The sequence below is a fragment of the Mixophyes fleayi genome, chromosome 5 (genome assembly GCF_038048845.1).
Source record: "Mixophyes fleayi isolate aMixFle1 chromosome 5, aMixFle1.hap1, whole genome shotgun sequence".
NCBI lineage: Eukaryota > Metazoa > Chordata > Amphibia > Anura > Limnodynastidae > Mixophyes > Mixophyes fleayi.
This window is the reverse complement of record NC_134406.1, coordinates 120,024,871-120,048,883: the sequence shown is the minus strand read 5'-3', so window position 1 is coordinate 120,048,883 and position 24,013 is coordinate 120,024,871. Positions and strand designations below refer to the sequence as shown.

General features: G+C 38.4%; 1 protein-coding gene across 3 annotated transcripts in view; it reads right to left on the bottom strand.

The window, feature by feature from the left end:
- Positions 1 to 9,978: 9,978 nt before the first annotated feature.
- The window catches only part of LOC142158630 (chemokine XC receptor 1-like), a 136,520-nt gene continuing 122,485 nt past the window's right edge, over positions 9,979 to 24,013 (bottom strand). For all 3 annotated transcript variants that reach the window (XM_075212762.1, XM_075212765.1, XM_075212763.1), the window contains exon 3: positions 9,979 to 11,118. In XM_075212762.1, coding sequence (XP_075068863.1) covers positions 10,079 to 11,113 — 1,035 coding nt within the window. In that variant the 5' untranslated portion in view covers positions 11,114 to 11,118 and the 3' untranslated portion in view covers positions 9,979 to 10,078. The remainder of the gene's footprint in view (positions 11,119 to 24,013) is intronic.

Below are 24,013 nucleotides of genomic sequence, written 5' to 3'. Positions count from 1 at the left end.
GGCAACAGGTAAGGGCTCCAGGAAGTCCTTTTATACTAGTTGTTGTTTCCTGTTTGGAGATTACGGTCAGCTGGGCAAAAGCAGCACTCTGAGTTGCTAGGATGGATCAGGTGCCTAGGTCCAAGATGGCAGCTCCCAGGAACTGGTTTCGGAGTGAAACCTGGAGTGGAGACTACTATCCCTTGATTGGCTGAGAGGACTCATGTGACTGAATCCAAAGATGGTAGCGCCATAAATTGATTCTGAATGGATCTCTGGAGTGGAGACAGACTGGACAGCATCTTGCAAATAAATCTGAAACCATAAGAGCCTGAGGACCGCAGGGAAAGTTTAGAAAGACAGCAACAGGAAGTTGTAAGTGACAGGACCTGAGAGCCTGGTGTGTGACACATCTGTCCCAAACTGGTGATCTCCCTCTACAACCACACCGTCTCTTCCACCCTTGACTCTGCCTGCCCCGCCACTGCTGTTTCCCTCCATGTATGAAGATGTGGAAAGCTCAGGAGTATATTGCCAATTTCCAAACTTCAATTATTGTGGGTTCAATGCCATTTTCAGGATTCAATTAAATAGCATGTAAACTCCATTTACATGATACTGCTCTTGTAAATATAGTTGGCACTTCAGTATAAACTGTTGCAATATTGTTACAACTGTTAATACAATTGTGGCATTTATGTATCAATGCTGTATAGTAGTTCCAACCCCCGGCACTCTTAATTCACATGCTTTCTCAAAACTTTGTTCATGCACTGTGAAACGCCACTTGAGGAAGTCTCGTTCCCTGGCAGATTTTCTCTACTTCAAGTTCATCCTCTCCTCCTACAGCTCTGGCCTCTACCTAGTCAAACAGTCCTACTTTAAATCTCTCATTATTTTCCAGTCTTCCAACCCCTGCCGCCTCTTCGCAGCTTTCAATTCCCTACTTTCTCCCCCCCCTCCTCTTCCACCCTCCATTTCGACCTCTGATTTTACTACGTTCTTCTCCAAAATCGATGCCATCAGAACCGAAATCTCTTCTTCCAACATTCCTCATACCCGCCCTACCTCACCCCCCCAATGCCTTCCAACGATCTCCCTATGTGCTCCTTCCGCCCTACCTCCAGTGAGGAAGTCTGTTCCTTACTTCTGTCCAGGTTTTTGTGTGCTTTTATAAAGATTCTCCCCAATGGTTATGGGAATCTACTCATACATTCCATCCTTTGCTCTCTCCATGTGTCATATATTCCCTCTGCAGTACCTCTGTCTTACCAGAGGTGCTACTTTTGTGGACTTGTCCACTGCCTTATATACCTGTCCCAAACATTGCTAGTCATTAATTGTTGCTTTCTGTATCCAGTGTACAAAGAGATACTAATTATTGGAGCCACACCCTATATATTTATAGAGCTAGTAGTTCAGTCTATAAGAGTGAAGGTAAAGATAAAGGACTTAAACTTAAACATATAACTCTGCCCTCAGTCTTACATTTGAAATAATAAACACACACATAAAAAACAAGGTTGTCTCTAAGATGAAGCACTTAGCGAAATGTACGTTAGGTTTTTAGAGAAGGTGTCTAATTATCAAGCTCAGGAGAACTTAGTTTAGGATCCATTCTACTTAAATATTAGATCAGATTCTGCTCTCATTTCAGCCAGATAACTAACGATACTCTCAAAACTTATGGATGGTCTATTATTTTACAATTTACATTATCATCATAAGAAGTGATTCAACTTATTAAAGTTGGTTCAGACATCTCAGGCGCTGCTCAAAAAATACAATCAATAAAAAATATCGACCTGTTGAAAGTCTAAGATCGGATCTACCACTTTATATAAATTTTACCTGCTGTCAATTCTATTCGGCTTTGATATAACCATGGTTCTAAGTAATGCCATTTATAAGAATCTTTAGATAGTAATCACTTTCAAATCCCCATTGAGCCATATTTTTAGTGAGTGGATTATCTGGGTTAAAAATAGGTCATGTGAATTTTGCATATGTTTATCCAATAGATCCTTTTTGATCGGTGGTAATCATTTCACTGATTACCACAAACCCAACCAGCACGATCCCTACAAAGAAAATCCAATTGCCGTAAAAACGACTGGAATATAAACAGACTTACCTATAAACCGAATCTGCACATTTACGATCCACGCAAGCTGACAGCTAGTTAACAGTGCAACCTAGATAAATGTCAATTTAATCCGGCAATGTCGGGACCCCGCAGGTTAACTGTTTCATTAAACACTGAATCTGCAGGGTCCAGACATTGCCGCTTTAAATTAACATTTATCTAGGTCGCACTGTTAACTGACGTGAAAGTCAAATGCCGGAAAGCTGTAATCTTGACGAGATAATAAGAAAAAATTTTAAACGGTAAGATGATCTTTTACAAGTGAAGCTGCTTCATGGGCAGCGGTGTGAATACAGAGGGTTAACTACCCGAATAGTACCCAGGCAGAATAAAGTCCTTTTATTAACCGTATTATCGGGAATCTTATAGTCTTATACAAACGCCATGAATCATGTCTGCCTAACGTGCCAGCAATATTGGAGTATACTTCTATCACAATACACAAAAGACTCCTAAAGATTAGTGACATGCTTCTGCTAACACAATGGCATATGCTTGAAAGAATTGATTAAACACAGCTGTGAGTACTTCGGACCGCTTTCATTTAGAACACTACCTGTTTAGAACTTTTTGTCAGATTTTTGAAGGTGTGCACAAACCATCCTTAAATATTGCAAGATACTTCAAATGACATGCTCTCAAAAAAAAAATAAAAATATATATATATATATATATATATATATATATATATCAAATTTCCAATTCATTAAGAATTAAACAGGATTGTATTTCATTTGACAGGCATTATATTATATGATAGAAGACCGATGGTAGAAATTTATGAACCTATATGAATAATAGGTACTAGCAGTGAATAAAGATAGCTGATTGTGCGTTCCACAAGTCTCTTTACTACAGCAGTATAACTGCTATACAGCATTGATACATAAATGCCGCAATTGTATTAACAGTTGTAACAATATTGCAACAGTTTATACTGAAGTGCCAATTATATTTACAAGAGCAGTATCATGTAAATGGAGTTTACATGCTATTTAATTAAATCTTGAAAATGGCATTGAATCCACAATAATTGAAATTTGGAAATTGGCAATATACTCCTGAGCTTTCCACAACTTCATACATGGTTTTAACATTTTGCTTTTAAGGATTTTAACTACTAACAATAATTTTTTCTATGTGTGTGTTTATTATTTCAAATCTAAGACTGAGGGCAGAATTATAGGTTTAAGGTCAAGTTCTTTACCTTTTCTCTTTGTACATTGAACATACTACTGGGAGAGAACCCCCTTTTTGGATTATTAATAGTACTAATCTATTACATAACAATTAGAAAATGGAGTGAAAATAGATATAATTATAACAAAACTGACATTATCTAAATATAGACATGGAAATTTCTCTAGTGCAGAGGGTCAGCAAATACTTATTTCTGTATCCAGTGCCTTGGACAGTCTGCTTTCCAGTATCGGTTCCTGTGTATACTTGTCTCTACTTCTGACCACTAATTCTACTCAGTTTGCCTGCATTTTTCAACATCCAGTTCTTAGTTATTACTTTGACTGTGTTTTATCATCTGTATTCTGAGTGTCCATTTGTTCCTTCTTACATTTACCTGTTATCCAGCCACACTCAGATTTTGACTGTTTAAATCTTGCATTATCTGGACTGTGTTTTTGTGCTATAATAAAACAATCTATTCTTCACCATACTCCTGACCCCATAGCTTTCATTACAAGCATTCAGTTACCCTAACACCATGACTGTGCCTGCATTGCTTTCTCTTTCTGTTTATCTGTTTTAAATACTACCAGCCCCAGATCTCTACTTTTATTTCTGTGATGTAACAAGGAGTATAAAGCTCCTGACACTCTCATTAACTTATACGGTTTTGTAGCCATCCATATTCCACTTCAGCAGTAATATCCAGACTGTACCTGTAAGTTTATGAGCCATGCTGTTAAGTGGGCCCTCCTAGCTATGTCAAAGAAACAAGAGCAAAGCACGACATGGTCAGCAGTAAGTAAACAAATGGAATGGGGAGGAAAGAAGCAGGGTGGCATCAGGGGCTGGCTGGCTGGCAAGTTTTAGCCCAGGGGGCAATATTCGGCAGTGACACAGCCTAAGGTAACCCACTATGGGACTGGCCCAGTGACAGATGCCCCCCTGCCTCCCAGCTCAGCCAGTACCTGGGTGCATAAAGACAGTTACTGTTGTCTCTGCCATGATTTTAGTGACAAAGATGGTCAATAAAAGCAAATCTATCAAAAGTATTTCTAACTTGCAATTTGTGATGCAACTGGATTGAGGACTTTTTAATCATCACCTGTTTTCTTAGTTTATTGTACTTTTTAATCCTTGGCCTAGTCTAGGTATATACACCAGATATTCAGTGTATTATGTTATGTTATTCCATGTTATAAAGTACATTTTGCCCTTGCTATTACCTTTGCTATTAATTTTGTATATATTATCAATATAAAAACATTTGTTGCCATATTCTGTAAAAATATCAGGACCGCAGAAACTATTTTGCTTGTGTTAGCTAAGGTAATTACCGTTTGTCTCACATGTCCATTGTTATGAGATGTGGCTTAGATCTGGCTTGTTAATAATGTGATCAGAAAGATGTCAGAGTGACTGCTAAAATAGCAGCCCAAGGTAATCTAGGTCAACAAGTAATTTCAGAGATAATTATGTTAGAACTTCCAGACTATGTGCAATGTGTCACAGTACTATACTGGTTGAAATAGCATGCAACATGTATTAATATGCATGAATATTAATGTTATTGTACCAAAATGTATCACAGGCTCAGATCGTTTAATGTTGGAGAAACAATGTGTCAAATGTTTTAAAGTTTCACGCTGGCATGAACTATCATTCCTTGATGTAATATTGTAAACCTTTGTTAAGTGTATCTAGTCAAATAGCTAATTAGGTCAAGCCATTCCATTGTATAATCAACGTAACAGAGGCAGTATGTTTAACAGTTAAATAATTTAATTGTCCACTGATAGACCCCTGCTGAAAGGGGGAGTGTTGAGACATTTGACTCACTCCCTGTGTAAACAGCCAGGGATATAAGGAGAGCAGAAGGCCATTAGTTTCATTCTATCTTGGAGGATCCTTGTGTGCGTCATACCAGCACAAAGGATTTCCTGGCCTGGGCCAGGCATTGTAGTACCGCTGGAGGAAACCCTACCAGGACATGATCTGTCTGAGCCAGTATCCCAGGGTTGGTGAAATAGAAACTGTCTAGCAAAATGATAGCGGTTATACTGTGAGAGAATAAGACTCTGAAGGATTCTGAGGAGTTCTGATCACTTTGGAGTGCTGATTGCAAGAGGCTGCTGGAGGGTGCATGCTACCATTTACCCAGTACCTTGTGACTATCTTATGGTGTCGTGTTTTCCAAATAAAGCCTTATTTTGGATGTATTCTGGTCTGCCCGAGTAAGTTGAATTCCACAGAGGGTAACCACCGTCCCAGCTAAGGGTGTTTTTCTCACACAACTCAAAGAAGAATGGTTTTAAAAAAGAAAGTCTACCATGGGCACAAATCCTATGCAGCTGTTCAAAGGGATTGTGAGGCTCCACCACAATAGCAGTTACAGATGACAGGTGGCAGTGTAACGTCAACACTGACAACTATACATTCTTTTTAACTTACTGCAATAGTCACTTTGCTAAAGGTCAAACCAGTTAGGGCTAAAAGATCTAAGCTTTATGCAACCTTTATAAGGCCCTAAATTCTATAGATCTTTGCACAAGCAACGTTTCAATTTCAATTCTCTGCTGGTGCTTCAAAAAATCTTGTTTTGTTTACATGTTTATCGACTTCAACTTCAGCCCTCACAACTCTACATTCTCCAACCCATCGACTTTAGCATTGTTCCTCATCACCCATCCTCTAAGGACTTAGCGGTTTGGCCACTACTTGTGTGTCTCTAGTAGCTACCCTAGCTAAGTGGTTCTCTCCTGGGAGCAACCAGCATGATGATAGAGATATTGCTGCCTCTCTCCTATCAATAAAGACTAAATAAAACATACTATGAAAGAACAACACTGGATTGTATCCCAAAAGGAATTATACATGTATGTATCTCAGCAATAATAATATTAAAATAATAAAACTATGATAAAATCCAAAAATATGGATGAAGTCTAATGGCAGGGTTTAATAATACAAATAAGTGGCTTGAAACTTAAAAATGTAATGTTCCTTTATTAGAGCAAATTATGTGCCTGAATTTCATTGCTATATAATATACGAGGTGAAAGCATAAAAACTTTAACCAGGAACATCCCCTGGAACAACCTCATGCAAACTTCTTATGGGACTTCGCACGTAATTGATTATGTACAATAGATACATTATATATAAGAAGCTGAAAAGCCATTTTTTTGTACATGTAAAAATAAATAAACTTGTGTTTCACAAAAAGTAACTAACAAGGTAAGTCTTAGTCTTGCTCACACTATGAATGACCCAGAAATTTTCTTTTTATATAGTAAAATGGTTTAATTACACCAATATTTGGTGGGTGTGGTGGGAATTTTATCACACATAACATTTTATGATTTATCCCTTTGTGATAGTATCTGTGTTATTGTATATACCTTCGGAAAATAGCGTTCCACATCATATGCAGATGCATAAGTTAACTGAAAAGTGTGGAATATAAACTGGCTGGTAGGGCTTAATAAAACAAGATATTGCAACTTGTAGCAATATTACAAACTGCTCTAAATAAACCAAAGCATAAAAAGTAGTAAATGTAAAATAAAAATAATAATTAATAAAGCCCATTAGTACCAGAACATCTGGATATCTGCTGCTTTGCATTCCTCTTTGTTTTTGGGAGCAGTCACCATTCAACAGAATGGTGACTGCTCCTGGCCGCAATCTAACAAGCCCCGAAAAAACATTTTTTTCGGGAACTTGTCATGTTAATGTACGCCAGCTGAAGCTGGCGTACATCATCCGAATTGAAAGAAACTAATGCTGTCAGCTCTGCTCCGGAGAGCAGAGCTGGACAGCGCATGTGTGGAGGGATCACATGATCCCTCCCTGTCACTCAGCGCTCTCTCTCTGCAACTATCGTTGCAGAGACAGAGAGGGGATCTGTGTGCGCATGTCCAGTTCTTGGAACTGGACATGCGCAATTGAAGAGTGAAGAGAAGACCCGAAGACAGCGCTTCCGAAGAGGGGGGTGAGTATGATTTTTTTTATCTCTGAAACAGCAGTTTTTCGGAACTGCTGTTTCTGTGCAGGGCTGTACATAAATGTGAGAAGTAGTTCAATCCTTATCATTGCAATAAGGATTGAAAACGACTTTTCACTTTATGTGAATATTGATAAATGTGCCCCTAAATTCGATGTGATTAGCTACACAAGCTGACGCTGGAAACATTTCTCGTTTGAAATACCGTTATTCCGTGATAGTGGAAATCATTAATGCAGGAAGAATTGAATTGAATATAACATCTGGAGAAAATATAGGCTATTATCCTATCTGCAAAATAGTGGTTTCTAAGATAATATAGGATGTGTGTGAGAATTCTTAACTAAGATCCTCATTCTGTAGGAATTTTGTGTACCATCAATTTTTATATTATTGTGCCAATAAATTTATATATTATATCAAGCGCCCACCTTTTTTCTTATATTTCTACATGTAACCAGGTTTGATACCTATTTGTGGTGCAGCTGATATACATATATATACACATTTATTTCTGTTGCAAGTCATTACTAGCGCCCTTATTGTTTTATTGTAATTGTTTTAAAAGCTATTTAAGGGAATATTAAATATTTTTTTAATACTTAACTTTCAAGCCAATCATTTGTATTATTAAACACTGCCATTAGATTTCACCCATATATTTGGATTTTAATATATTTTTACTATGTTGTCATTATTATTGCTAACACATATACACTTATGTGATTCTTTTAGGAATACAATCCTGTGCTATTCTTCACTGTGTGGTTTTATTAGTCTCCAAAGAAAGAATAAAACTGCTACCACATAGAGTAAATGAAATTAAAAATAATTCAAAAGTTTTAAATCTACCTACATATTTTGGTTTGGTAGAAAATGACAACAAACTTTTTCATTAATATACCCATATATTACTTAATATAACTGCAATCTTTGTTTGACTCTTATATGGGAAATTAAAAAACCTACAATACCTCTACCGTTTCCCAGCACCTTTGTAGCATTAACCTTTAAAGAGAGGAGATCACCTCAGGCTTAAGCTGATACTTTCTGCATTTTCAATGGGGGAGTAAAGGTTGTTCAAAAGTCAACAATAAGGGGTATATGTATGAAGGATCGGTTTCTGCAAGTCACCGTAAATCGGCAACTTTGCAGGGGAAAATAAAAGCGGTGATGCCTTTTGAAGGCAAGTTTGCCTTTAAAAGCCATCGTCGCTGTAAATTTCCCATGCAAAGTCGTAGTTTTCCGGTGACTTGCAGAAATCGATGATTTATACATTTAGGGGCACATTTATCAATATTCACATAAAGTGAAAAGTAGTTTCACAGACCCCCTCTCTGTCTCTGCAACGATAGTTGCAGAGAGAGAGCGCTGAGTGACAGGGAGGGATCATGTGATCCCTCCACACATGCGCTGTCCAGCTCTGCTCTCCGGAGCACAGCTGACAGCATTAGATTTCTTCAATTCGGATGATGTACGCCAGCTTCAGCTGGCGTACATTAACATGACAAGTTCCCGAAAAAAATGTTTTTACGGGACTTGTTAGATTGCGGCCAGGAGCAGTCACCATTCTGTTGAATGGTGACTGCTCCCAAAAACGAAGAGGAATGCAAAGCAGCAGATATCCATGATATCTGCTGCGATGCCCCCTTAATAAATTTGCGGAGGACACTGTGGGACCTTAATGACTCGTTAAAAGCACTATCGTGCTTTATTAAATATGCCCCTAACCCCCTAATGAGGAAGCCTGTTGTCTAGTAGTGTTGCTTTATAAAGCTAAACATTTTCTCCTAAAACCTCTATGATTATTCCATCAAAATGTTTTACAGTACTGCTTTTTCCCATAGTTTCTGTTACATCAAAATTATAGGATGAACATAAATGTTTTGGTTCATGTAGGACTCAAAAGGAAGTACAGGGCAGATTTTAATGCGTGAGTAAAAATCATGTCATATGGAAGTCACAATTTTTGATACTACTTAGTTGTATACTCCAAAAAACATACTAGTAGGTTAATTGCCTACTACCAAAATTGACCCTAGTCTCTACCTATCTGTCTGTCTCCCTTTCTGTCTGTGTGTGTGTGAGTGTGTGTGTCTATATTAGGGAATTTAGACTGTGAGCTCCAATGGGGCAGGGACAGATGTGAATGAGTTCTCTGTACAGCGCTGCGGAATCAGTGGCGCTATATAAATAAATGATGATGATGATATTTATCAACTGCCGGTTCTGAAAGACCGCAGATTCTCGTCATATTTTAAAACGGCAAACTGCCGCTTGCATCAAGGATACTTCAGGAGCATAGGAAAATAATTAGACAAAGAACAAAATAAAAACAAGTTGGTTAAAAATCAAAATTTCAAATAATCAAAAATAATAATACAGTAATATTATTTTAAAAATAAGTTACTTACACTGGTACTAGGAAATATTTTGGCTCAAAGGTTCTCTACTTACCATAGTGAACAAATGTATGGAAACATCATATAAAAACAGATTAACATGATCAAAAGAGGAGCACTAGCAAACATGAATGTTATGCTGCTGACAATAATTTACTAATTAGTTGGGCAAGGAGACATTTGCTAGCTTTTATTTAATTACTGACAACTTAAATTTATTCTAAAAAATGGATGGTACATTTATTGAGGGCTGGAAACGCTGATTTTACTTAATGCCTTTATTATATGCTGTGAAAAACTGCAGTGAAATGTTATTATGCAATTAGAAACATAAGGATAAGATAAAATAATATGATTTATTTTTCAAATTCCATTAGCCAAGCTAGTTTTTAGACTTATCTCCTGTTGTGATATATTCCTTGAAGTATGTCTTTTGAATGAACATTTTAAATGCCTTCTGAATTTTGTTCCCAAAAATGCATACAGAAAAGGATTCATGCAGCAATGAACATAAACGGTTGTTTGACAAATGTGAAATATATACTGTGGAACACTACTGCAATCTGCAAATAATTCAATATGCTTTTTAAACAATAGGAACATAAGGATGTTGTAAGGGGTCCAACAAAGGAAAAAAAGCAAAGCAATGAAAAATATAACTTTCAGAGCTCTAGATTTTTTTCTCAAATTTGATTTAGCTAGTTTTAAAACAATTTGTATATAGCAGAAAATTATAATGGACAGAGGGACAATATAAAACACAATAAAATGTTTATAATGGCCTATAGAAAGCCACAAATATGTTTGGTCTCCTATCACGGCTGAAAATTTACAAAGTGTAACCCCAAGGTCATTGTTGATTACTGTATAACTTATTACATCTGGGATACTCAATATAATGCTGATTCCCCAGGCAATGCAACTTATACAAACAGCGTATCGTAATCTTAATCTTGATGAAGTGGACCAAGAGTGAACTATTGTAAAGTACTGATCGAGTGTTGTCAGTGTAATAAATATTACAAAACTTTGGAAACCAATGTGAAAAGCAGCAGTGTGCATTTTGCACAGTATCGTTCCAAAAATCCAGTTGTAAGACTGGTCAATTGCTGTAAATGGCAATGTAACTGAAAAAATGGAATCAGAAACAACCAGATTAAGAATGTAAATATTAGTGACTGACTGTAGCTTTTCTTTTTTAACTAGAATAATTAGAATTATACTGTTCCCAATTGCACTGATGCAGAACAGTATATAGAAAATTGTGGATATATAAGAAGTCACAAATGTATTAATATCTTCTTGTTCACATATCATCACTGGTGTTATGGTCCTAGGAGTATAACTGTAGTCACTGTAATCCATTACATCTGTTGAATTTTGAATGTCGTTCTCCATTTTGACTAAAATAAAATATAGTCTAATTAAAACATAATTAAATACAAAAAAATGCACAGGTTACTATAGTAATTAGGCAAAATATATCTGTATTGTGAAAGAGAATATAATTTCATCTGAGTTTCAAAATGCATCATAATAAATCACAGTTAATTAGTACACATGTTGGTGATATACATAAAAAACAAACACTATAAAGCAAGAATAATGAAAATCACAGAAGGGAAAAAGGGAAAGTCTGTCTCAATGTTCAATGTAAACTGTGTACTGTACTGTTTTTCCCACATAAGAAGAGTTCTGGCAGGTAACTTTACAGAATATTCTTAGTGAAAAGGTAAAAGGGGGCATTTATTAAAACTTGTGCAAAGGAATCAAGTGGTATAGCCTACAGTAAGTGAAAATTTTCAAAACCGAAAAAGAAAAATGTCAGTATTGACTACTTAGTATGGACAGCAGTACCTTTTCTCTTTGCACTAATTTTCAGAAATGTGTCTCTTCTTCCGACATTGGGCCTGATTCATTAAGGCACACATTCTGAGCTCAACCCACGTTTAATATTAAAGGCACGTATTTCGGCTTTTCGAGCGCCCGAAATCCTCAAGGCACGTATCTCAAGATGCGCTGCTAGATAAATTTCGGTAGTAAAGATATTTGCATAAAGTAAAAGCTGGTGTGACGTACCACGGCGTCTGACTGCGGAAGTCTGTGGTCCGCTACTGACTACACCTGCGTACGCTAGGCATTAGTATTGCCTGCTTGTTATAAATAGGATGCTTGACCTTAATTTGCAGGGGAGCTCTAAGGAGCTGATTTAGCATAATTGTCTACCAGGGTTTTGGTTTTCGTTAAATCACGCAATGTATTACAGATGACAGACCCTTGATGTATGTGACCAATAAACATGGTCAATGGGTGTGTAGGGGTTTATTTATTGGCATTAAAAATTATGTTTACATTTGTGTCTGTGTTTTATTTTCATATTTCTTTGGGACACTACAAGATGGCAGCCGGCACCCGACTCCTCCTACTTTTTAACTCTGCCCTCTGTCCCTGCAGCATCAGAGGTCATGATGCTGCTGGGAGCAGAGGAGCAGAGAGAAAGACACTGTTCCACTGGCACTCTACTTACTGGCACCCCTCCCACATGGACAGCAGTAAACGTTTGGGGCCGGACTGGACTAGGGGCAGTAGGTGATAATAATATCAAGTGCTCCCAACATTTTCTATTTGTCACCACATTTTACCTACACATTACATAATTCTAAAATGTATCAGAATTTCGGTTTTAGAACATAGAGGACAAAAGAGGGACAGGGATTAAAAACAGAGTTTTGTACCCAAAACCATTAGTGTGGTGAATGCTATTTCCATTTCAGTCATTTGAAAACGGTGCCTCAGTTTTGCTGGTCTTTAGTTTCTTCTGACCTATGTGCAAGAAAACCTCTCATTGCAAATATGACCAGTTCCCGTTTTTTGGGGTTAGCGGGCAACGCTGGGTGTGACTAGAAATAGGTGAGCAGCGCTGGTTGGTTATCTGAGTGAGAGTTAAAAAGGTGATTGTGGCAGCTGTGGCTTTAACTTTGTCATCTTCATCATCATCATTGTACAGAACATCTTGATGGATTTATTTTCAGTTATTTATTATTAGTTTAATGAAGCTAATTATTGTAGTATTGGACTTAATCAGAAAACCTGAAAAAATTGTACCCCTGCACTTTCTTTTACGCATGTTTCTCTTCCCTCACCTGTATGGGAGCACCCCCATATTTTGTATCTGAGAACTGCCACCCAGAGCATTTCCAGGATTGTGGGCCCAATTTGACATGTTGAAATGTGCAAAAACATCACTTTAAAGTCCATCCTAATAGAACGTAAGGACCATGAACTTCATTAAGTTATTCAATTAACTTCTTGTGTTAGTAACATGTGTAAGTAACGTACATTTTAAGAATTTTATTCCAAACAAAGCTAAAAATGAAATTTTCTGCAAAATGTGCAACAAGAAGGATCATCATGAGACCCACTGAATGACCGGTCTGATGCCTAATGTCAGCTACCTCCAAAGACATGCAAAACTAAACCCGTCTGTGGGGGGGTGGGGGGGAAGTATGGAGCAACCCTATAAACAGTAAAACACTCCCCTGCCCTGTGCCCTAAATACTCCTTCTTTACCCTTTTACATTTCTGCAAAAATGAAGCACGCTAGAACACCCATGTCGCCCACCTTCTACCTTCAGTAGATGCAACATTTTCATCCCCGCAGATACCAACGTCTTTAGTAATCTTACTAATTAGATCATTATCAGGCATGTTGGTCTCAGTATACCTCATCTTCCTCAGTATACCTGTCACTGTGGCATCTTGTGAATGCAGCTTCAGTAAATTAAAACTAGTGAAGAACTACTTGAGGTCTTCAATTGGACAACAACGCCTTTCAAACTTGGCATTTCTTTCCATTGAACATAAACTGACAAGTTCCATTAACTTTGACACTATCATAGAAGAGTTTGCAAGTGTGAAGGTTAGGAAGGCACCTCTATAAACATATAACATTTATTTATTGTATTGTATTGTTTATTTAAGATGTTTATTTTAGTTACAGAGTTCTAAAGAGAAATATAGTTTATTTGTTACAATTTGTTTCATAGTTTTATTTCAATAACCAATTATTTTTTTTTACACAGCTAGCATGCGATAGCTGCATTGAAAGTACTGTGATTCTATGAATGCTCATTACATAAATATCCCTACAAAGCCAGAATGTGAAGAATGGGGAGGGAGGGGGTTTCAGTGCTGTCTAGCACTGGTAAAGTGCTAGCCATGCCCCCACAGGAGGTTGCACATGCCCACTCAGAAAATTACACTCCCACTTAGATGGGGGGCGCCGGTGCCCTGTCTCGCCCAGGGCACCAAAATGTCTAGTTATGGCACTGCTTTCAATACTTGCATAGGTACCCCTAGAGGGGGAGGGGGGTGGAAGGACACATCTCCCTAGGGAATGCAGCACAGTGCTGATTTCTTTGGGGTTGGGTTGTCATTATGGCAGGGGAACTCCATATAGTGGGATTCCCTGCCAGAGTGCCACCAGCCCAGACAGGCAAAGCCTTGTGCTGGTAATAGTGAAATCAGGTTGAACCCCTGCAGTTTGGCCCCCCCATCTTTTGCTAGTTCCTGTCTAAAGTGGCAGCACTAGAGTAGGTTAAGCTGTTTTGGGGGCCTACCTTTTCTTTTTAATTTTTTTCTACTTTGTCTGTAAAAATGTAATGATTTATGCCAATATTGTGACTGTATCCTATATGATGATAATGGCAGAATCATCATCACCATTTATTTATATAGCGCCACTGATTCTGCAGCGCTGTACAGAGAACTCATTCACATCTGTCCCTGCCCCAATGGAGCTTACAGTCTAAATTCCCTAATATAGACACACACTCACACACAGACTCACAGACTCACAGACACTAGGGTCAATTTGATAGCAGCCAATTAACCTACTAGTATGTTTTTGGAGTGTGGGAGGAAACTGGAGTACCTGGAGGAAACCCATGCAAACACAGGGAGAACATACAAACTCCACACAGATAAGGCCATGGTCAGGAATTGAACTCATGACCCCAGTGCTGTGAGGCAGACGTGCTACCACTTTGCCACCGTGCTGCCCCAGAATGGCTTTGAGCCCATAATAGTGTGTATGAAAAGCAAATGATTACCTCTTTCATTACAGTAATAGGGGATAATGTCATAAAGTAGAAAGCGACAAATGTATATTAGATACTAGTTTATGTTCAAAATGTCCCTTCATTATGGTACATGAATACACATTTTCTTTTATTTAAAAAAAAATACTCACACCAATGTATCTAACTAATATTTTAATACATATAGAAAAACATAAAAAAAAGAAAGAAAATCAATGACAAAATTTTTTTCAATCATGTCCACATTGTTTTTAATATATATATATATATATATATATATATATATATATATATATATGTATAAATATATATATATATATATATATATATATATATATATATATATATTATTTTTTTTAACAAACACAGCTTTCTTGTAGCATTTCTGACACCACTTGTTGCAAGAGTACCTTGCAGATATCAGCAACACGGACAACTTCTCGTTGCAAATCGAAATGGTGTTTTATTGTTACATCACAATAACATATCAAACATCAGGACGACACTAGGCAACCTACGTCTGGCTATACGACATTTCCTAACTACCAGTCGGCCACTAACTGGCATCGGTTGCAATGCACCATTGCACAGTAAAGCACTTTATAGTCGAGACTCCTCCCACAGCCTTGGCTTGATGGACAGGAGATACAAAACACATCAATGGTGTACATACATTAGGCGCCAATCTTTAAACACATCAGGATTGAGGCACTTCTCTTCAATATAACGAAAATCAGCAGTCCTATTCTTTTTTGCTAGAACTCAAACAAAAAAACACAACATAGTGTGGTATGTCTTATTTTAAACAATATCTAAAGTAATAGATTACAAGGATTACATATTAACACCATGTGGCTAATAATATGAAAAACACCAACAAAGGCAAGATCTGTGATTCTTCTGTAAAACCTTGACCCAAAGGACATGTGCTTACAGTGTTTTCAATTAAATTGAGCCTTCAAGTAAACATCAAGTTCTGTCTCATCCTTCCTTCACTGGGATATCGTCTTATTCTTCATGGGAGATGCAAAAAATAGCAGACAGGGAAGATCTAGTGTATTACTGATATATATAATTGATTATTATATATATATTTTTTCTTCCTTAAATAACTATTGTCTCTATATCAAAGTACATAGCTTTTGTCTGAAAGGAACTGTGAGGCTCAGTACATTTACATATCAAAAGAATTGGCCTCCAATCAGATACATCAGCCCATCCCACAGAAGTTTTGTAATTACCTTCTGAAGACAAAACTGTCATTTTGGATCAGACTGATTACGCAGACACACACAGCAAGGATTCTCTCCCTGTATGGACTGAAAAATAATAAAGTATATATGAGCCCTTTAATAGGGCTCTGCTGACATTGTAAATATGAGTAAAATGTACACTGTGTATTGTTAGTGATCTATATACTATAGGAACTACAATAGGCTGTGTTGTAAGCTTTGTTATAGAGTCACAGACCATGTGGTGAAGCTGTTAAGAAGGGTTTTGTTTAAGGTAATACTGTAAGCATAGAAAGTGAAGTTGCACGGGATAGTCATAGAATTAGATGTTGTCATTGTAGTAAATGTTTAGTTTGCTTAAGAACTGATGCCGTTTAAGGGTTTGAAATTAGTAATGAGTTTGATTGTATCAATACAATAGACTTCATACTTGAATAGTATTGTATTTGATGTAGCAATAGTGTGGCTTCTCTGTGAATATCTATTTTAATACTGACTGTATTTGATAACTTGTCTGTCTGGTGTGTGCTCTCACCCCCTCCCCCCTATGTGTGTAATTGCTACTAGTTAAACAGATGTGTGATAAGAGGAAAAGACTTTTGCTGGGAAGTTTTGTAGAGATCTCCTCCCCCCCTGTTAGACAAGAAATGTTAGTGGACATATTGTGATAACTGCTGAATAGAGAGCTATTTGTGGTGGACTAGCTAATACTGCTTGTAATGAGTTATGGGTCTGTCCTGATATTGAGGCCTTGTGAGACAACATGAGTTTCTAACAAAGTATGGCAAGTCAGCCATTTTGGATGGTGACTACATTGTAAGATACATACACACAGTCACATGCACGCACACACACACACATGCATAATTAACAAGAAATTAATAAGTTATTGTGCCTACACACAGAATGCCATCTATTATATGTACCGTGTGTAAGATTATGTTATCGAAATTATATTATTACATTATTGTACAAGTAAAGATTCTATTTCATACATATATATCTGCATTGTGGTTATGAATTTATAATGTCTTGATATAGGAGATATTATATATATATAAATATGTGGGATACAGTAAATCAGGTTTAAAGGTCTGAAGTAGGCGTGTCATATGTGGTAAAGCGTAAATGCATATGGTAAGATAACGAGTGTATCCAGAAATAAAAGAAGAAGATAGCATGCACAATTATGGCGCAAATACAGACCCTTTAACAATTACTTTTTACTTTATGTACAGATAATTAAAAACAATAGATTTCTCCTAAAATTAAACATAAAATCAATCCACAATCAAATATAACAGGGACTCGTACCAGATGAAAGCAAAAAACTGGCATAGATGTTAAAGTCTGAATATGTTCCACATCAAGTCAGGTCCCTGCTGCCGCCAACACGTTTGAACTCTTCCCGAGTCTTTATCAAGGTTACTGCATTCCTGCAGGTAACATTCTGCAGACTTTATATCCTGTTGCCAAAGAAAGTGAGGCTTGGGCGTCTCATATTCTCCATGGTATGGCTATCTCCAAATAAAACACATAAGAAAAAGAAGAAAATCAATGGACATATAATCAATTATTGTATCCAAATATATATCACATTGGTATCCACATCAGTATCAACATGGCAATGTGCATAAAATAATATATGATTTTCCTTTCCTTCCTGTACTAGACAGGGAAAATTCTCTCATTTAAATACAGAAATATAAAAGATAAATTCCTCCTTCTTATAGCTAAGACAAGGATGATCTCTTTCATTATGAAGATCTCTCAATCTCCTAATTGTGCAAATTGTATACAAATGTCCATAACATATCATACTCCCAATTATAGTATCCCTCTGACATTCATAAAAACCATTTTAGCTCTAGGGGCCAAGGTCTTTAATCTAAAAATCCATTAAATTTCCGCTTTTGATAATGAGGTGACTATGTCCTTGTTTCTTTCATTATTCTCAATTTTTTGTATACCCCAAAAATCTGTAATTTTTCCGAGGTTGCAGGAATAATGAATTTTGAAATGATTGGACATGGAGTGTGTCTCCAAACCCTTTTTATTATTGTACACATGCTCCCTCAGGCCTTATGTTTAGTTGGCGAGTAGTCCTGCCCATATAAAAGTGGCCACATTCACACTTTATTACATATACTACATTTTGTGAATGACAAGTAATGAACTGATCAATTTTGCATCTATAACCATTTATAATTACTTCTGTGAATTTACCACTTTTGGATTTACATGTTCTACATGCCATGCACTCATCGGTGGAATCCTTTCTTCCTATTAGATTTCCTTATTTCTTCAGGCATACAACTCCTAACCAGCTGATCCTTCAAACTGGGTGCTTTTTAATATATGAAAATGGGATTATCGGGAATACTATTCCCTATGACATTATCCTTTTTTTAAAATGTCCCAATATTTGGTAAGTATTTTCTCCACATCTTTAAAATCCCTACTGTATTGGGATACGAAAGCCCAATCAAAGCTCTTTTGTGTTTCTTCATTCTTTTAATCTTTTAAAGTGAAAAGTTCCTATCTATCAATTTTTAATGTCCTTTCTTCCATTTTGTCTAACATCTCCTTTCTGTAACCCTTCCCTGCAAACTGCATTTTCATGTTTCTAAGCTAATTAACAAAGACTTGTTCCTCCGTACAGTTTCTCCTTAATCTTTTCATCTGGCCGAGTGGTATGTTATCAAGCCAGACTATATGATGGTTGCTGTCATATTTAATGTATCCCACTTTATCTGTGGGCTTTCTGTATGTCTTCGTCTGTATCCCCTTATCATTAATATAGACCGTGATGTCCAGAAAGTTAGCAATAACTTTATTGTAATCAAAGGTAAGTTCAATATGGTGCATGTTCGAGTTCAGGTAAGTACAGAAATTTTGGAGAGTTATCTCTGATCCTCTCCAGACAAAGAATATATTGTCTATATAACGATACCAGGCTACCAGGTCCCAAAGTCATGACCACTCCATACCCACGACTCCTCCCATTGAGCCATAAAGATGTTGGCGTAACTCGGGGCGAACCTGGTACCCATTGCTGTGCCAACTCATTGTTGCTAGAAAAATTCCTAAAATTTAAAATAGCTGTTATTAAGAATGAATGAAATTCCCTCTCTTATGAATCGTTTTGTGGCTTCTGTAAATGTTGTATTTTCGAGGCTGGCAGAAACCGCCTCTAACCCCAATTCATGCTGGATAATCGTATATAGGGATTTTACGTCCGCTGTTACCAAATAAAAATCTGATTGCCACTCAATGTTGTTTAATTTTTCCAAAAAACATCTGGTATCTTTGAGATGTGATTTGGACTGTTGTACCAAGGGCTGTAAAAAATGATCAATCACTTCTGAAAGGTTAATAGTAAACGACTCTAAGCCCGAGATAATGGGCCTCCCTGGTGGGGCTGTTGAATTTTTATGTATCTTCAGTAGCGTATATAATACCCTAGATTCCTGGGATTCCCGTGTCCAATCATTTAATCATTCCTAATGTATTTTTAGATTAAAGACCTTAGCCCCTAGAGGCTTAAATTTAGATTTTGAGCTAAAATGGTTTTTATGAATGTCAGAGGGATACAATCATTGGGAGTATGATATGTTACTGACATTTGTATACAATTTTCACAATTAGGAGATTGAGAGATCTTCATAATGAAAGAGATCATCCTTGTCTTAGCTATAAGAAAGAGGAATTATCTTTTATATTTCTGTATTTAAATGAGAGAGGTTTCCCTGTCTAGTACAAGAAAGAAAGGAAAATCATGTATTATTTTATGCACATTGCGATGTTTATACTGATGTTGATACCAATGGGATATATATTTGGATACAATAATTGATTATATGTCCATTGATTTTCTTCTTTTTCTTATGTCTTTTATTTTGTTGCATGGGATGTGTTCATAAATTGATCAATGGAGCAAATGGAAGTTAAAGGCTTGCCAAAGACATTCAAAAGGACAGAAGAACACACAGCGCAATCATATGTACTGTTTTGTATTATGTTTGTAAGATGTAGGATGTATGAAAATTCACATTTGTATAACTTAATTGGTCCTCTATGTTATACACGCACACCGGAAGTGGTATATTGCGTCACTTCCGGTTCGGCGATACGGCAATGGAGATAGCCATACCATGGAGAATATGAGACGTCCGAGCCTCACTTTCATTTGGCAACAGGATATAAAGTCTGCAGAATGTTACCTGCAGGATCACACTAGCCTTGATAAAGACTCGGGAAGAGTTGAAACGCGTTGCCTGCAGCGGGGACCTGACTTGATGTGGAACATATTCAGACTTTAACATCTTTGCCAGTTTTCTGCTTTCATCTGGTATGAGTCCCTGTTATATTTGATTGTGTATTGATTTTATGTTTCATTTTATGAGAAATCTATTGATTTTAATTATCTATACATAAAGTAAAAAGTAATACACTAGATCTTCCCTGTCTGCTAACTTTTGCATATCCCATGGAGAATAAGACGATATCCCAGTGTGTCACTCACCGGACTGTGAGTGCTACTTCTCGTGTGTTTAGGAACGGTGGCCGTCCACCATCCTGAGGGTCTGCGCATGTGCAGCCCTTTCAAACCTTCAGTACCTGTTGCTTTTAGTTAATTGGCTGATCAAGCAACACTCCCTATTTAAAGCACCTGTGGTCAATACCTCGTTGCCTGATCTTGGCGTCTCATTCCCCATGAGCCTCTGAAGGTGTTCCTGTGTTTCCTCGTGTATTCAGCTCCTGCTGATTCCTGTTGTTCATGTGTGGTTTCCAAACCACTTCAACTCTCCCGTGTTCATCGAGACTGCACCAGCTGATTCCTATCCGCTGCCTCCGTGCTTCTACAGTATCCTGCTCACTTCAACTCTTCCCTGTTCATCGTGACTGCACCAGCTGATTCCTATCCGCTGCCTCCGTGCTTCTACAGTATCCTGTTCACTTCAACTCTCCCGTGTTCATCGTGACTGCACCAGCTGATTCCTATCCGCTACCTCCGTGCTTCTACAGTTTCCTGCTCACTTCAACTCTCCCGTGTTCATCGTGACTGCACCAGCTGATTCCTATCCGCTGCCTCCGTGCTTCTACAGTATCCTGCTCACTTCAACTCTCCCGTGTTCATCGTGACTGCACCAGCTGATTCCTATCCGCTGTCTCCGTGTTTCTACAGTGTTCCTGCTCATGTCAACTTGCCTGTCTGCATCGGGTCAGCGCTCCGCTGCTTTCATCTCAGCTACTGGTTATCAGACCGCCTCAACTCTCCCGTGTTCTCCAGGTGTCCAGTTCCATATACTACTGCTTCCTGAGTATTGCCTAATCCTTGCTGGTCTACCTACCGTGCGCTGCACCTACTTGGTTACCGCTTCTCTTCCAGTGGTCTCTCTTCCTGCCGGCCTCCAGCCGTTCAGGTATCCCTGCACGTCTCTCTGACAGCCTGCTCTCCTGAACCGCGGTATGCATACTTCTCATTGACTGTGCTTGTGTATTGCATATCTAGCTGGACTGAGTTTGTTCTCCTCCGGAGTTTCCTATCCACTGAGACTATTGCTATCATTTGACTGTGTTTCCTATTTGCCTGGATAGTTCTTGTGACTTTGTATATTTGTGCAGTGCTGCTCAGTTATCATTATATTGTGCATATCATCGTGGGATCAAGTTCTGTGTGTCCGTGTATACTCTGCATTGCATTCATCTCCTCGTGCTCCTCCTCACATATATATTTCAGTGGTACTACTTGCTAGATGCAGACCACTGTCTCCTGTTTCCTGTGACACCAGTTTCAAGTATCCTCTCACATAGCAGTGGTACAACTTGCTAACGCAGACCACTGACTCCCCTGATACCTTCACCTGGATTCCATTCCTTCACCTAGACAGCGGTACAACTTGCTATACGCAGACCGCTGACTCTCACCACCTCCTCGTTACTCCTGGACTTTCCTCCTCACTATAGCAGTGGTACAACTTGCTATATGCAGACCACTGACTACTCTCACGTTTCCTTGTCCATCCAGTTCCTCGTGTACAGTTATCTACCTATTACCAGTGCTGCTAGTCATCGACTTTCCTCAAACAATCTCTTACCATCTGCTGTCTCCTGTTCCGTGGTCACCCCGCTACCAGAGTACCATATTACCAACTATACTGCTCTGGTAAGTACATCATCTGGTGATACCTGGGTAAAGACTCCTAGTGCCCGTGACAGAAAGATCAGGCCATGACAGACCCAGATTCGAAACCTACAGCTAAAGAGATGCTGCAGCATCTGGTTACCCGTATGGAGCAACAGGATGCTCGCCAACAGCTGTTGCTGCAATGTTACCAGGCGTTAGCCTCCCAAGGAACACCTGGGCAAAATATCACAGCTACTGTTGATGCTCCTGTGCTTTCCTCCGTTTCCTCCGTTTCCCCAGTGCCATCCCAGGTGTCTACGGCTTCCACGCTTCACCTGCCTACTCCGTCAAAGTATGATGGAGACCCCAAAACATGTAGGGGTTTTCTCAATCAATGCTCAGTTCATTTTGAGCTCCAACCTCAAAATTTCTCTACTCATCGTTCCAGAGTGGCCTATCTCATTTCCTTGTTTTCCGGACAAGCTCTCGCATGGGCTTCCCCTCTGTGGGAAAGAAATGATCCATTATTACAGGATAGTGCCAAATTTATTTCCACGTTCCGAAGTGTATTTGATGAACCAGGTCGTGTCATCTCCGCTGCATCCAGCATCCTCCATCTACGTCAGGGTTCTCGTACAGTAGGCCAGTACGTCATTCAATTTAGGATATTAGCCTCTGAACTTCAGTGGAACACTGAAGCGTTAATTGCCGCCTTCTGGCAGGGGCTTTCTGATAAAATTAAAGATGCACTGACTATTCAAGAACTACCTACTTCTTTAGAAGATTTGATTTCTCTTTGTCATCGTGTAGACATGAGATTTCGTGAAAGAGAGTCTGAAAAAACAACTTCAGTTAAAGCACCTCTTCGCTCAAGTTCTCAACTTCGCCCAGCTTCATCTCCTGTGATACCCATGGAGATAGGACGCTCCAAACTAACGTCTGAGGAGAGGGACCGAAGAGTAAAGAATAGGCTTTGTATCTATTGTGCTGATTCCACACATATGCTCAATTCATGCCCTAAAAAATCGGGAAATGCCAGGCCCTAACCAGTTCTGGAGAGGTGAAGTTAGGGTCCCTGGAGTCCTCTCCATGTTCCACGAAATTAAAAGTCTGTGCTTTTGATGTTACAGTTTCCTTTGCTACCAAATCCTTTAAGTCCCAAGCACTTATTGATTCTGGAGCTGCGGGAAATTTATTTCTAAATCCCTCGTGAATCAATGGTCCCTACCAGTGATTACCTTGAAGAGACATATTACTGTGACTGCTATTGATGGATCACGCATTATCAATGGTCTCATCACCCAGAGTACGTCTCCAGTAACCCTTCAGATTGGTGTACTACTTTCATTTTTAATTCTTCCTGTTACTACAAGTCCGATTGTTTTAGGCCTTCCATGGCTTCAATGTCACTCTCCCCAGATTGACTGGCGCACTCCTCAAGTTACGTCTTGGGGAGCTGAATGTCACCATCGTTGTCTCTCTCAAGTCGTTCCTCTTAAAATACAGCGATCCTCCATTTCACCTTCCTCACCGGGACTTCCTCCTCAGTATGCTTCGTTTGCCGATGTATTTGATAAAACTCAGTCTGAACGTCTTCCTCCTCATCGTTCGTGGGATTGTCCGATTGATCTTCTACCTGGCAAGACTCCTCCTAGGGGTCGTGTTTATCCACTTTCGTTACCTGAAACTCAAGCTACATCTGAACACATCCAAGAGAATCTCCAGCGAGGATTTATTCGACCTTCTACTTCTCCCGCTGGAGCCGGGTTCTTCTTTGTAAAAAAGAAGGATGGATCATTACGCCCCTGCATAGATTTTCGTGGACTTAATGCCATTA